Genomic DNA, 17,128 nt, shown 5'->3' with positions numbered 1-17,128 from the left:
GTCCTAGCCCGAAATCTCCACGAAGGACGGGGTTTTGAAACGTTAGAAGGCCACATAGACACACATACATGGAGTAAAGCTTTCTAGAATAGATGAGGATAAGTAGGCGTGCCTGGTACACACCATCGACACACACTCACACAAAGCAACATCCCTGTAATATTGCCCAGGGCAAACCTTTACATATTAATCATTAAGTATGGCCTATTTCTACTGTGTCTTCTCAGCCCTGATGTATTGCATAGATATAATGTGTTTATGCGAATACATTATGCATGACCTGAAAGTGAAGGAAAGGGTGTCACTTCATGTGTTTACCGCGGGAGAGGAAACAGATCAAGAGTAAACAGATCAAGTTCCTGTTATCTGGGATGGACCCCCAGTGTCAACTACATAAGTATTGACGTCAAATAACAACATGTAATTATCAATTTGTATCGCTCTATAATATGAGGGGGGGGGGGGGGGGGGGGGGGGGGGGGGGGGGGGGGGGGGCAGGGTGGTTGAAATCAGCCTCGAGATACTGGGTACTGGGGACGGTTACACGATTACAGGATGAGGACACATTCTGACTTCACAAACTGGAGACCCGTTACGTGAAGGGGGCACATTCTGCCCTGAGACACTGGAGACCCGTTACGTGATGGGGGCACATTCTGCCGCGACATTGTGGAGACCCGTTACGTGAAGGGGGCACATTCTGCCCTGAGACACTGGAGACCCATAATATGATGGGGGCACATTCTTCCCCGACATACTGGGGACCCGTTTCGTGATGGGGGCACATTCTGCCCCGACATTCTGGAGACCCGTTACGTGAAGGGGGCACATTCTTCCCCGACATACTGGAGACCCGTTACGTGATGGGGGCACGTTCTGCCCTGAGACACTGGAGACCCGTTACGTGAAGGGGGCACATTCTTCCCCGACATTCTGGAGACCCGTTATATGATGGGGGCACATTCTGCCCCGACATTCTGGAGACCCGTTACGTGAAGGGGGCACATTCTGCCCTGAGACACTGGAGACGCGTTACGTGATTGGGGCACATTCTGCCCCGACATTCTGGAGACCCGTTACGTGAAGGGGGCACATTCTTCCCCGACATACTGGAGACCCGTTACGTGATGGGAGCACATTCTGCCCCGACATTCTGGAGACCCGTTACGTGATGGGGGCACATTCTTCCCCGACATTCTGCAGACCCGTTATATGATGGGGGCACATTCTGCCCTGAGACACTGGAGACCCGTTACGTGATGGGGGCACATTCTGCCCCGACATTCTGGAGACCCGTTACGTGAAGGGGGCACATTCTGCCCTGAGACACAGAAGACCCATTATGTGATTGGGGCACATTCTTCCCCGACATACTGGGGACCCGTTACGTGATGGGGGCCCATTCTGCCCCGACATTCTGGAGACCCGTCACGTGATGGGGGCACATTCTTCCCAGACATACTGGAGACCCGTTACGTGATGGGGGCACATTCTGCCCTGAGACACTGGAGACCCGTTACGTGAAGGGGGCACATTCTTCCCCGACATTCTGGAGACCCGTTACGTGATGGGACACATTCTGCCCCGACATACTGGAGACACGTTACGTGATGGGGGCACATTCTTCCCCGACATACTGGAGATCCGTTACGTGATGGGGGCACATTCTGCCCCGACATACTGGAGATCCGTTACGTGATGGGGGCACATTCTTCCCCGACATACTGGGGACCCGTTACGTGATGGGACACATTCTGCCCCGACATACTGGAGACCCGTTACGTGATGGGGGCACATTCTGCCCCGACATACTGGGGACCCGTTACGTGATGGGGGCACATTCTACCCCGACATACTGGAGATCCGTTACGTGATGGGGGCACATTCTGCCCCGACATACTGGAGACACGTTACGTGATGGGGGCACATTCTGCCCCGACATACTGGAGACCCATTACGTGATGGGGGCACATTCTTCCCTGAGACACAATCTTCATCTCATGAAGGAACTATTAGCTTATATAGTTTTCACTCGTGTAAGGTACACAGAGGTATTTACGACAACGTTTGCTGGGCATAACTTGTGACTCATAACACAGGTGGCTACTCCTGCCGCTTGTTTGTCGTATTATAATGGTGAAAACAGCTCCTTTTATCTCGTCGCCGACACCCCTTATGATCACTCTCTTAGCGTTATCATGACATCTGGGGCTGCATTAAACTGACCTTTGTTGACGTTATCTCAAGGGGAATTTGTCGAGACATGAAGAAGGTGTTGATGACCTTCCTGCAATGTCCCGGTCTGCTGCTGACGTGGAACGAAAACATCCCACACCCAGTGCAGCATCCAGCTGCCTCATCCACATGTATCACACTCCCCGATCGTCCTCCTCATCTGCAAACTCCATCTTCCACGACCTTTCTCTACCTCATCACCCACATCCCCACCCCGATCGCCCATCCCCCATCCCAACCCCCACCCCACCCATCTCCCATCCTCCATCCTATCACCCTACCCATCTCCCGCCCCCCATCGGCCCTTCCCAACCTCCATCCACCCCATCTCCCCACCCCCATCCCCCTTCTCCTCATCCACCCAACCCATCTCCCCTTCCCCATCCCCCTTCCCAAACTCCACCCCACCAATCTCCCATCCTCTATCCTATCACCCTACCCATCTCCCGCCCCCCATCGCCCCTTCCCAACCTCCACCCAACCCATCTCCCATCCTCCATCCTATCACCCACCCCATCGCCCCTTCCCAACCTCCACCCACCCCATCTCCCCATCCCCCTTCCCCACCTCCACCCCACCAATCTCCCATCCTCCATCCTATCACCCACCCCCATCGCCCCTTCCCCACATCCACCCACCCCATCTCTCGCCCACCATCGCCCCTTCCCCTTCCCCACCTCCACCCCACCAATCTCCCATCCTCCATCCTATCACCCACCCCCATCGCCCCTTCCCCACATCCACCCACCCCATCTCTCGCCCACCATCGCCCCTTCCCCATCCCCACCTCCACCCCACCAATCTCCCATCCTCCATCCTATCACCCACCCCATCTCCCCACCCCAGCCACCTCCACCAATCCATACAATGACATTCGTACACACATTGCACCAGTGCTTATCGTATTACCTTCACCTTTATTTGGTCTCCGTGTTATTAAAATGGCGTGTTGACCTATAACCATTAAACGTACTGAGAGACGTACTGAACACATCGCTACAATGATATTCTCAGATTACCAGTCACGAAACATCGTTAGATACGTTAGAGATACTGTGTACACACAAGCGGGAATGACAGGGCATGACAGGTAGATCCTGGAGAATAATACAATGTTTTAATGCCTGGAGTGACACATCATAAAACTAGCACATGCCGTCAATAATACAATATCTCAATGCCTGGACTGGGGATGAAATAAATACATCTCTGAATCACGTTTTCCAAGGGTGTCTCTCCACATTCCAAGGTACGCTGGCGGGCTGGGTTTAGCGAATATCTCCTGTGTTCCGGGGTACGCATAGGGTCGGATGTAAGACACAATACGATGCACAGGGTGGAAATAGTCGTTGGTGTGTATAGACGAGTGAGTGAGTGAGTGAGTGGGTGATTGGGTGGGTGGGTGGGTGAGTGAGTGAGTGAGTGAGTGAGTGGGTGAGTGAGTGAGTGAGTGAGGGGTCGGGTGGGTGAGTGAGGGGTCGGGTGGGTGAGTGAGTGAGTGAGTGAGTGAGTGGGTGAGTGAGTGAGTGAGTGAGGGGTCGGGTGGGTGAGTGAGGGGTCGGGTGGGTGAGTGAGTGAGTGAGTGAGTGAGCGAGCGAGCGAGTGAGTGAGTGAGTGAGTGAGTGAGTGAGTGAGTGAGTGAGTGAGTGAGTGAGTGAGTGAGCGAGGGAGTGAGTGAGTGAGTGAGCGAGGGAGTGAGTGAGCGAGCGAGTGTGTCCTCGGTATTAGATTAGTCTCCAGTACATACTGGTCTACAGACCCCAGTAGTGATCACTTCCCTCTCAGAAAAATCTAACGACATCACATTGACAAATATGCCCATAACGTATGTATGTCAGTACTGTGTCATCATAATGTTTGTGATTGTTATTTTCAGTTCGGAATGATGGAATCCATCATCAGCGCCATCATAGACGAATTCCCCGCCTTTCTGCGCAGACACAGAACAATATTTACTTTATTCTGTCATCTGACCGGTTTTCTACTGGGTTTGCCACTTGTCACAAAGGTAACGCCGAATACTAAATCACCCGATGAGTATTCACTGTATGAAGTCCTATGTGTGTTACCTGTATTGATGTTATCTCGCGAGTGTAATTCAGGATGTTAGGGGGATTTCTAACAATAACAAACTGTATTAACCTGACTTTCTTGGTGGTATATGGGTGCTGGCACTGATGAACTGTTACACCTGACTTTCAGGGTGGTATACAGCTACTGACACTAATGAACTGTTACACCTGACTTTCAGGGTGGTATACAGCTACTAACACTACTGAACTGTTACACCTGACTTTCTGGGTGGTATACAGCTACTAACACTAATGAACTGTTACACCTGACTTTCAGGGTGGTATACAGCTACTAACACTACTGAACTGTTACACCTGACTTTCAGGGTGGTATACAGCTACTGACACTAATGAACTGTTACACCTGACTTTCAAGGTGGTATACAGCTACTGACACTAATGAACTGTTACACCTGACTTTCAAGGTGGTATACAGCTACTGACACTAATGAACTGTTACACCTGACTTTCAAGGTGGTATACAGCTACTGACACTAATGAACTGTTACACCTGACTTTCAGGGTGGTATACAGCTACTACAACTACTGAACTGTTACACCTGACTTTCAGGGTGGTATATAGTTATTAACACTAATGAACTGTTACACCTGACTTTCAGGGTGGTACACAGCTACTGACACTAATGAACTGTTACATCTGACTTTCAAGGTGGTATATAGCTACTAAAACTACTGAACTGTTACACCTGACTTTGAAGGTGGTATACAGCTACTGACACTACTGAACTGTTACACCTGACTTTCAGGGTGGTATACAGCTACTGACACTAATGAAATGTTACACCTGACTTTCAGGGTGGTATACAGCTACTGACACTAATGAACTGTTACACCTGACTTTCAAGGTGGTATACAGCTACTTCCACTAATGAACTGTTACACCTGACTTTCAGGGTGGTATATAGCTACTAACACTACTGAACTGTTACACCTGACTTTCAAGGTGGTATACAGCTACTGACACTAATGAACTGTTACACCTGACTTTCAGGGTGGCGTATAGCTACTGACACTAATGAACTGTTACACCTGACTTTCAGGGTGGTATACAGCTACTAACACTAATGAACTGTTACACCTGACTTTCAAGGTGGTATACAGCTACTAAAACTACTGAACTGTTACACCTGACTTTCAAGGTGGTATACAGCTACTGACACTAATGAACTGTTACACCTGACTTTCAAGGTGGTATACAGCTACTGACACTAATGAACTGTTACACCTGACTTTCAAGGTGGTATACAGCTACTGACACTAATGAACTGTTACACCTGACTTTCAGGGTGGTATACAGCTACTACAACTACTGAACTGTTACACCTGACTTTCAGGGTGGTATATAGTTATTAACACTAATGAACTGTTACACCTGACTTTCAAGGTGGTATACAGCTACTGACACTAATGAACTGTTACATCTGACTTTCAAGGTGGTATATAGCTACTAAAACTACTGAACTGTTACACCTGACTTTCAAGGTGGTATACAGCTACTGACACTAATGAACTGTTACACCTGACTTTCAGGGTGGTATACAGCTACTGACACTAATGAACTGTTACACCTGACTTTCAGGGTGGTATTTGGGTGCTGACACTAATGAACTGTTACACCTGACTTTCAAGGTGGTATACAGCTACTGACACTAATGAATTGTTACGCCTGACTTTCAGGGTGGTATACAGCTACTGACACTAATGAACTGTTACACCTGACTTTCAGGGTGGTATATAGCTACTGACACTAATGAACTGTTACACCTGACTTTCAGGGTGGTATATAGCTACCGACACTAATGAACTGTTACACCTGACTTTCAGGGTGGTATATAGCTACTGACACTAATGAACTGTTACACCTGACTTTCAGGGTGGTATATAGCTACTGACACTAATGAACTGTTACACCTGACTTTCAGGGTGGTATACAGCTACTAACACTAATGAACTGTTACACCTGACTTTCAGGGTGGTATACAGCTACTGACACTAATGAACTGTTACACCTGACTTTCAGGGTGGTATATAGCTACTGACACTAATGAACTGTTACACCTGACTTTCAAGGTGGTATACAGCTACCAACACTAATGAACTGTTACACCTGACTTTCAGGGTGGAATACAGCTACTTACACTGATGAAATGTTACACCTGACTTTCAGGGTGGTATATAGCTACTAAAACTACTGAACTGTTACACCTGACTTTCAAGGTGGTATACAGCTACTGACACTAATGAACTGTTACACCTGACTTTCAGGGTGGTATATAGCTACTGACACTAATGAACTGTTACACCTGACTTTCAGGGTGGTATACAGCTACTAACACTAATGAACTGTTACATCTGACTTTCAGGGTGGTGTATAGCTACCAACACTAATGAACTGTTACATCTGACTTTCAGGGTGGTGTATAGCTACTAACACTAATGAACTGTTACACCTGACTTTCAGGGTGGTATATAGCTACCAACACTAATGAACTGTTACATCTGACTTTCAGGGTGGTGTATAGCTACTAACACTAATGAACTGTTACACCTGACTTTCAGGGTGGCGTATAGCTACTGACACTAATGAACTGTTACACCTGACTTTCAGGGTGGTATACAGCTACTAACACTAATGAACTGTTACATCTGACTTTCAGGGTGGTATATAGCTACCAACACTAATGAACTGTAACATCTGACTTTCAGGGTGGTGTATAGCTACTAACACTAATGAACTGTTACACCTGACTTTCAGGGTGGCGTATAGCTACTAAAACTACTGAACTGTTACACCTGACTTTCAAGGTGGTATACAGCTACTGACACTAATGAACTGTTACACCTGACTTTCAGGGTGGTATACAGCTACTGACACTAATGAACTGTTACACCTGACTTTCAGGGTGGTATTTGGGTGCTGACACTAATGAACTGTTACACCTGACTTTCAAGGTGGTATACAGCTACTGACACTAATGAATTGTTACGCCTGACTTTCAGGGTGGTATATAGCTACTGACACTAATGAATTGTTACACCTGACTTTCAGGGTGGTATACAGCTACTGACACTAATGAACTGTTACACCTGACTTTCAGGGTGGTATATAGCTACTGACACTAATGAACTGTTACACCTGACTTTCAGGGTGGTATATAGCTACTGACACTAATGAACTGTTACACCTGACTTTCAGGGTGGTATATAGCTACTGACACTAATGAACTGTTACACCTGACTTTCAGGGTGGTATATAGCTACTGACACTAATGAACTGTTACACCTGACTTTCAGGGTGGTATACAGCTACTAACACTAATGAACTGTTACACCTGACTTTCAGGGTGGTATACAGCTACTGACACTAATGAACTGTTACACCTGACTTTCAGGGTGGTATATAGCTACTGACACTAATGAACTGTTACACCTGACTTTCAAGGTGGTATACAGCTACCAACACTAATGAACTGTTACACCTGACTTTCAGGGTGGAATACAGCTACTTACACTGATGAAATGTTACACCTGACTTTCAGGGTGGTATATAGCTACTAAAACTACTGAACTGTTACACCTGACTTTCAAGGTGGTATACAGCTACTGACACTAATGAACTGTTACACCTGACTTTCAGGGTGGTATATAGCTACTGACACTAATGAACTGTTACACCTGACTTTCAGGGTGGTATACAGCTACTAACACTAATGAACTGTTACATCTGACTTTCAGGGTGGTGTATAGCTACTAACACTAATGAACTGTTACAACTGACTTTCAGGGTGGTATATAGCTACCAACACTAATGAACTGTTACACCTGACTTTCAGGGTGGTGTATAGCTACTAACACTAATGAACTGTTACACCTGACTTTCAGGGTGGCGTATAGCTACTGACACTAATGAACTGTTACACCTGACTTTCAGGGTGGTATACAGCTACTAACACTAATGAACTGTTACATCTGACTTTCAGGGTGGTATATAGCTACCAACACTAATGAACTGTTACATCTGACTTTCAGGGTGGTGTATAGCTACTAACACTAATGAACTGTTACACCTGACTTTCAGGGTGGCGTATAGCTACTGACACTAATGAACTGTTACACCTGACTTTCAGGGTGGTATACAGCTACTAACACTAATGAACTGTTACACCTGACTTTCAGGGTGGTATATAGCTACTAACACTAATGAACTGTTACACCTGACTTTCAGGGTGGTATATAGCTACCAACACTACTGAACTGTTACACCTGACTTTCAGGGTGGTATACAGCTACTGACACTAATGAACTGTTACACCTGACTTTCAGGGTGGTATATAGCTACTAACACTAATGAACTGTTACACCTGACTTTCAGGGTGGTATATAGCTACCAACACTAATGAACTGTTACATCTGACTTTCAGGGTGGTGTATAGCTACTAACACTAATGAACTGTAACATCTGACTTTCAGGGTGGTGTATAGCTACTAACACTAATGAACTGTTACACCTGACTTTCAGGGTGGCGTATAGCTACTAAAACTACTGAACTGTTACACCTGACTTTCAAGGTGGTATACAGCTACTGACACTAATGAACTGTTACACCTGACTTTCAGGGTGGTATACAGCTACTGACACTAATGAACTGTTACACCTGACTTTCAGGGTGGTATTTGGGTGCTGACACTAATGAACTGTTACACCTGACTTTCAAGGTGGTATACAGCTACTGACACTAATGAATTGTTACGCCTGACTTTCAGGGTGGTATATAGCTACTGACACTAATGAATTGTTACACCTGACTTTCAGGGTGGTATACAGCTACTGACACTAATGAACTGTTACACCTGACTTTCAGGGTGGTATATAGCTACTGACACTAATGAACTGTTACACCTGACTTTCAGGGTGGTATATAGCTACTGACACTAATGAACTGTTACACCTGACTTTCAGGGTGGTATATAGCTACTGACACTAATGAACTGTTACACCTGACTTTCAGGGTGGTATATAGCTACTGACACTAATGAACTGTTACACCTGACTTTCAGGGTGGTATACAGCTACTAACACTAATGAACTGTTACTCCTGACTTTCAGGGTGGTATACAGCTACTGACACTAATGAACTGTTACACCTGACTTTCAGGGTGGTATATAGCTACTGACACTAATGAACTGTTACACCTGACTTTCAAGGTGGTATACAGCTACCAACACTAATGAACTGTTACACCTGACTTTCAGGGTGGAATACAGCTACTTACACTGATGAAATGTTACACCTGACTTTCAGGGTGGTATATAGCTACTAAAACTACTGAACTGTTACACCTGACTTTCAAGGTGGTATACAGCTACTGACACTAATGAACTGTTACACCTGACTTTCAGGGTGGTATATAGCTACTGACACTAATGAACTGTTACACCTGACTTTCAGGGTGGTATACAGCTACTAACACTAATGAACTGTTACATCTGACTTTCAGGGTGGTGTATAGCTACTAACACTAATGAACTGTTACACCTGACTTTCAGGGTGGTATATAGCTACCAACACTAATGAACTGTTACATCTGACTTTCAGGGTGGTGTATAGCTACTAACACTAATGAACTGTTACACCTGACTTTCAGGGTGGCGTATAGCTACTGACACTAATGAACTGTTACACCTGACTTTCAGGGTGGTATACAGCTACTAACACTAATGAACTGTTACATCTGACTTTCAGGGTGGTATATAGCTACCAACACTAATGAACTGTTACATCTGACTTTCAGGGTGGTGTATAGCTACTAACACTAATGAACTGTTACACCTGACTTTCAGGGTGGCGTATAGCTACTGACACTAATGAACTGTTACACCTGACTTTCAGGGTGGTATACAGCTACTAACACTAATGAACTGTTACACCTGACTTTCAGGGTGGTATATAGCTACTAACACTAATGAACTGTTACACCTGACTTTCAGGGTGGTATATAGCTACCAACACTAATGAACTGTTACACCTGACTTTCAGGGTGGTATACAGCTACTGACACTAATGAACTGTTACACCTGACTTTCAGGGTGGTATATAGCTACTAACACTAATGAACTGTTACACCTGACTTTCAGGGTGGTATATAGCTACCAACACTAATGAACTGTTACATCTGACTTTCAGGGTGGTGTATAGCTACTAACACTAATGAACTGTTACACCTGACTTTCAGGGTGGAATTTGGGTACTGACACTAATGAACTGTTACACCTGACTTTCAGGGTGGTGTATAGCTACTAACACTAATGAACTGTTACACCTGACTTTCAGGGTGGTGTACAGCTACTTACACTAATGAACTGTTACACCTGACTTTCAGGGTGGTATACAGCTACTAACACTAATGAACTGTTACACCTGACTTTCAGGGTGGAATTTGGGTACTGACACTGATGAACGACTATTGTGCCAGTTACGCACTGTTGTTAATCTGCCTGTGTGAGCTGGTCGCCGTCATATGGGTGTATGGTAAGTTTTTAATGGGTGCACTAAATGGTACAGTGTATACCTTTCTATGCCTACCAGTCTGCGTCTGTAATAGCTTCTACTGATGCAACATATGTAAAATTTCCATTTGATCATTTTGATACAACCCCCATACCTCTGATCCATAAAACAATAGTAGGGTTATTTTCATGTCAAATGTTCTAAAATACAGATCGCTAAGAGTATCTTCTTTACATAATGACTTCAAAATGCAAAATAGAGCCTTTTCCTTATAAAACTGTATTTATTTTCGAAGTGTCTGGACCACGAGAGATTTCTAGAATACATAACGCCTAATATTTCAATAAATATACACACTACAGTCAAGTGCCTTTGTGAATCCGTTTTTCAATAGACGTCCTCCCTTTTTGAAACCATTAACTTAAGTTTGATCTGAAACATCCAATACATTTTCAATGCAATATATCTCAAAAGTGTCAATTCGGTTTCTGCAAACCCACAATAATATCTGAAAGTGGGATATAGAGAATCTCACCCGAGTGTCTTTTGATATCAAATATATCAACACGAGTTGATAAAAGCGGAAAAATTCCGAGTCTTGCCGAGGATTTTTCCCACTTTTATTAACGAGTGTTGATATATTTGATATCAAAAGACACTCGGATGAGATTTTATTTATCATCCAACATCATTCTTCCCACTTTTTCAATTTGTAGACAGTAATTAGCAGTGTTTTCAGTGTAAAAAGTACTGCTAACAGCTTCAGTAGCAGAGCCATTAGTGATGTCATTTGATTGTGACGTCATGGTAACCGGTGACGTCACAATTGTCTTCAAAGCATTGTGATGTAATTTCATTGCAGCGATATCTACAGTGTAGATATCGCTTGATCTAATCAAAGCGATATCTCCTGTGGGAGCCAGTTTTGGATGATAAAATATCATCTGCGAATAACAAAGAAACAAATGTATCAGAACAGCATGCAACTGGATTTCTGGTTGGCAACTTTCCTCAATCTAGATGGCAAACTTCTTAATAAACATGGGAAATAAATAAGGGCTTAAGCCTCAACCCTGACGGACTCAACATGGACACTGAAGGTTTCAGAAAATGAATTATTAAACCTCACACAAGATTTTACTGATTATTCATTTGTTGATTGAACAAATATTATCTTTTATCAGAGACACTGTCGAACGCTTTGGTAAAATCCACATGTAGTTTAGGTATCTTTCACTTATAGACGAGTATATAAAAATATTGTCAACCGCCGAATACCGGAAACCTTCTTGTGATTCTTCATACGCTACACACCAATGTGTTAATCTTCTGTGGTAGTGTCATTCAAACTGTTACTATTTTCCCTTACATATGTGCTCTTTTTACTGCTAAAACTTAACATTGGAACTCAGAAGTACTTATTTTTTTATTCATTTCACCGACACACATTTAGTAGAGTACTACCACAAGAAATATATTACACGCACTCACGCACACACGCACACATGCACACTCGCACATAATATATGTTGTAATAAATGATTTTCACAAATTTATTAGAATACTACCACAAGCAATATATTTCACGCACACTCGCATACACACACATATATGTTGTCATTAATGATTTTCAGTGATCCATTCATGTAATTTTCACCGCTATTTTGCCTTTTACGCCTTTTTGTTTTTTTCGGATAATCGAGGCCTGCCGTTGACGTTGATTTGGCGTTGACGTTATACGTTATACGTCATACAGTTATTGTGTTTGTTATATTCTACATGATGTCTGTGATTGCAGGGTTAAAGAAGTTCTGTAGAGATGTGGAACTCATGCTGGGGTTCCAGCCCAACTACTACTGGCAGGCCACGTGGCTGGTCGTCACGCCCCTAGCCATCATTGTAAGACGCCACACAGACGTGAACCTTTACTAAACTAGACCCGTGAGGATCCGGATAGAGAAGGTCGTAACAGGCGACTGTGCTTGTCGTAACAGGCGACTAAGGGATCGGGTGGTCATGCTCGCTGACTTGGGCGATGCATGTCATCGTGTCCCAATTGCGTAGATCGATGCTCATGATGTCAATCACTGGATTGTCTGGTCCAGACTCGATTATTTACAGACCGTGGTCATATAGCTGGAATAATGCTGAGCGCGGCGTTAAACAACAAACCAACAAACTACACTACCCTGTGTTAGTCCACATCTCATTGATGCTAAGTAATTTGAAGAGATGACTATATTATTTTGAGTATCATGGAACAAACACGATGCAGTCCCCCATAAGTTCTTACATACATACTAACTTACATACTTAAGGGGGGGGGGGGGGGGGGGGGGGGGGGCACGGGTGGCCCAGTCGCCGCGATTCGCTGTGCAGAGTTGCGTCCCTTGGGCACGCCAGAAACCTATGATTGTGGGTTCGAATCCCGGTTCGCCCCGATTATGTTTCAAGGTTTGTCAGCACAATACCCGTGCTCGTGGGTTTCTACGAAGTGGTAAACGTCTGCCACCTGCATCACTTCGGGCTTTCCTCCCACATTAAGCTGACACGCCGCGATATAACTGGAATACTGTTAAAAGCGGCGTTAAACTCACTCACTACATACTTAAGGGGTACAGGCATAGTTCAATTGTTTAATCTAAGGCCCCGATACACCACTTTGTTAGCCCCCCAGCTCATGTCTCATGACTAATACCATGTCTTGCCCCACGCCTGGAAATGACCCTAGACTGCATCGCGCACTCCCTCTTTAGAAATGTACCCAACTGCTGATAAATATATATCAACATTTGAGGTTTATCAAGAAATTATATTTCTTTTCAAATAATGTCCACATCTCCGCTAGTTGTTGAGCATCTGCAACCCACTGTGTGTTCTACAGGTGATGATCGTCGTATCCTTCGTCCAGTATAGCCCCAGTTACTATGGCGACTATATGTTCCCACCGTGGGCCCAAGATGTTGGATGGGTGATGGTGAGCGTGCCCATTGGTGTCATCTTCGTTACCATGGTGATACAGATCATAAGGCATGGCGTGAGTACAATAGAAAGTTTCCATCACTAGGGTAACTTCTTTCCCTCCATATGCTGTGGAAGTACCAATCTTACTACAATCTCTAAGTTTAGTGAGTGTTCAGATAAACAAGATGTTGGTGATATATAAACGATCTGAACCGTCAGATTTAGATAACACACAGCCAACAAAATCACACAAGTGTGAGTAAGTGAGTGAGTGAGGATTTTACTCCGCTTTTAGCAATTTCCAGCCATAACACGGCGGGAACAAAAAACAGAAACCAAGGGAGACAACCGTTTAGCTATTAAACAACAACAACCATATTTGTTTAAAGAATGTTGATGCCTTATGTAAATGAGTGTTATTTAAATAATTATATAGTTGATGGTGTGTTTTCCCAGGCTTGAAAATTTGTAAGACTATAGTTCTCAGGGAATACTGAATCCACATACACTAAAAACGTCATCTGATTGTGTAAACTTAACATTACACTTAGCGAAGTCAGTCATGCTTAACGTAGAGACGCTTTGTGAAATAATCAAAGTCGCAATTGTCAACAGTGAATTTCACTGAATTTTGAACAGTAAGATAGTCGAAGGCATAACCCTCCCTGTGACTGTCTACATGCTCTACCACCCGTGAAGATCCTGGTTAGATGAGCTGCTTGTCGTAAGAGGCGACTGTGCTTGTCGTAAGAGGCGACTGTGCATGTCGTAAGAGGCGACTGTGCTTGTAAGAGGCGACTGTGCATGTCGTAAGAGGCGACTGTGCTTGTCGGAAGAGGTGACTGTGCATGTCGTAAGAGGCGACTGTGCATGTCGTAAGAGGCGACTGTGCTTGTCGGAAGAGGTGACTGTGCATGTCGTAAGAGGCGACTGTGCATGTCGTAAGAGGCGACTGTGCTTGTCGGAAGAGGTGACTGTGCATGTCGTAAGAGGCGACTGTGCTTGTCGTAAGAGGCGACTGTGCTTGTCGTAAGAGGCGACTGTGCTTGTTGTAAGAGGCGACTGTGCTTGTCGGAAGAGGTGACTGTGCTTGTCGTAAGAGGCGACTGTGCTTGTCGTAAGAGGCGACTGTGCTTGTCGGAAGAGGTGACTGTGCATGTCGTAAGAGGCGACTGGGCTTGTCGTAAGAGGCGACTGTGCTTGTCGGAAGAGGCGACTGTGCTTGTCGTAAGAGGCGACTGTGCATGTCGTAAGAGGCGACAGTGCTTGTCGTAAGAGGCGACTGTGCATGTCGTAAGAGGCGACTGTAATGGTCGTAAGAGGCGACTGTGCTTGTCGTAAGAGGCGACTGTGCTTGTCGTAAGAGGCGACTGTGCTTGTCGGAAGAGGCGACTGTGCTTGTCGTAAAAGGCGACTAACGGGATCGGGTGGTCAGGCTCGCTGACTTGGTTGATGCATGTCATCGTCTCCCATTTGCGTTGATCGATGCTCATGATGTTAATCACTGGATTGTCTCGTCCAGAATCGATTGTTTACAGACCGCCGTCATATAGCTCGGATATTGCTGAGTGCGGGCTTGAACAGCAAACAAACAAACAAACAAACAAACAAACGAACAAACAAACGAGTACATGCTCTACTGTTCTAGTCCATCAGAAATGCTGTGAAGCCGACTGACAGCTGGGGCCCAGCGAAACCTGCACATCGGACGGGCAAATACGCCATTACCAACCCAGCATTCCAGCAAGATGGCGAAACCGAAACGAAAAATGGCAGTCTTCCAAACAGTGATATAGAAATGGCTGTTGGTAAAGATATATTGGAGGACACAGATCGAACAACTAAATTTTGATTTGATTTCATCCTGACCTTCACGATCATGTTTGCAGCAATCTTCAACATACGGGTCACAGCGCTAACTCACCAATGATTAGCAACTTTTTACACAATACGTTATACAAGCTGGTGTGTGAGTGAGTGAGTGAGTGAGTATGGTTTGTGCCTTTCGGCAATATTCAAGCATTGTCAAGGGCTTTACACATTGTACCAATGTGGCGAAAATACATAATGTAACCAATGACGACCAATTAATCATTATCGATTGAACAGACGATGGACGTACAAGGTGTTTGAAATATAGTTTGGCATTTTTGGAGCTCTGATAGTACCAGCCGGGGAACTGTTTGCCAGGACCAATCACCCACCTCAATCTGAGAACAGAATGCGCACATAAGAAGTGTTTATTTTTCATTTGCAAATGCGAATATGGGTAGAGAATGGGGACAAGGTTAAATCAGATGAATCGACGATTAAATTACATTTCCCAGGGAATCAAACCCGACATCTACATATTTAAACTTCGGACCTTATCCATCACAGCGAAACTCTCGCAAACAGAGATTGATCGCCTCTTCTTTACCGACAGACTTACTACAATCATGCATTCATATGATGTAGCACGTAATTGTAAACATCAATGCATGTATGGGCATCACGAGTGCACGGCAAGGGCAGATGTGTTAAGACTATTTATGTAACTACTGTAATACACTGCCGGGCAAAAGCAAATATACACTTGAAAATTAGTTTTGCCTCAAAAATTACAAACGTTAGCAAAACGTTACTAGGCTTATGGTTCAAAACACAACTATGATGTCGTATCAAATACATCTCCATCAAAAAATCATTTCTTGTACAGGAAGAGAATTTATGGATGTCAACTTCTTTATTCTGAGAAATACAGCTTTCCGGAGTATATAGTTACTCCATCAGGTAAGTAAGCATATACTCCGAAACGTTGTGTTCCGCATAATAAAGAAGTTGACATCCATAAATTCTCTTCCTTATATGTGTCACATCTGAATGCCGATCAAATACTTCATTTCTTGTTTGTTTTAGCCAAACACCAGTGTATATTTTCTTTCGATAATGAACTATAATTTTGAATAAAATACATTTATACATTATTGTGTCTAGTGTGTCTAGAGTGCTGATGTGATACGAGGATTATTCTTATTATTTTTCTTATGCATCATTATAAGGGTAACGCTATTTTTAAGGGCATTATCATTTGCAGAAGCCCAGGTTTTCCATTCCAGTTGAAAAGACCGCGGGCTTCTGCAAATGATAATGCCCTGAAAAAGAGCGTTACCGTTATTATAGCTGAAATGGATGGAATTTGTTATGAAATAAAAAGAAAGAACAATATCGGGTTTGAAACATTTATTGCAATGTCACTGACCCACTTTTACAAATACGGAAACGTCATAAATTTAGAACAAACCAGATAACGTCACTATTGAACGTAACGTCACCTATCCCAATCCT

At 44.2% G+C, this 17,128-nt stretch overlaps 1 protein-coding gene across 2 annotated transcripts in view; it reads left to right on the top strand.

Annotated features, from left to right (window-relative positions):
* Positions 1 to 16,753, top strand: part of LOC124134388 (sodium- and chloride-dependent glycine transporter 2-like) — a 45,496-nt gene extending 28,743 nt beyond the window's left edge. For both annotated transcript variants that reach the window (XM_048381070.1, XM_048381069.1), the window contains exons 11-15: positions 4,112 to 4,243; positions 10,759 to 10,858; positions 12,636 to 12,736; positions 13,722 to 13,874; positions 15,450 to 16,753. In XM_048381070.1, the coding sequence (XP_048237027.1) occupies positions 4,112 to 4,243; positions 10,759 to 10,858; positions 12,636 to 12,736; positions 13,722 to 13,874; positions 15,450 to 15,653 (690 nt within the window). In that variant the 3' untranslated portion in view covers positions 15,654 to 16,753. The remainder of the gene's footprint in view (positions 1 to 4,111; positions 4,244 to 10,758; positions 10,859 to 12,635; positions 12,737 to 13,721; positions 13,875 to 15,449) is intronic.
* Positions 16,754 to 17,128: the final 375 nt, after the last annotated feature.

Source organism: Haliotis rufescens, unplaced genomic scaffold (genome assembly GCF_023055435.1).
Source record: "Haliotis rufescens isolate VD_foot unplaced genomic scaffold, xgHalRufe1.0.p SCAF_35, whole genome shotgun sequence".
NCBI classification, from domain to species: Eukaryota; Metazoa; Mollusca; class Gastropoda; order Lepetellida; family Haliotidae; genus Haliotis; species Haliotis rufescens.
The sequence above is the reverse complement of the archived record's forward strand: the minus strand, read 5'-3'. Positions and strand labels throughout refer to the sequence as shown.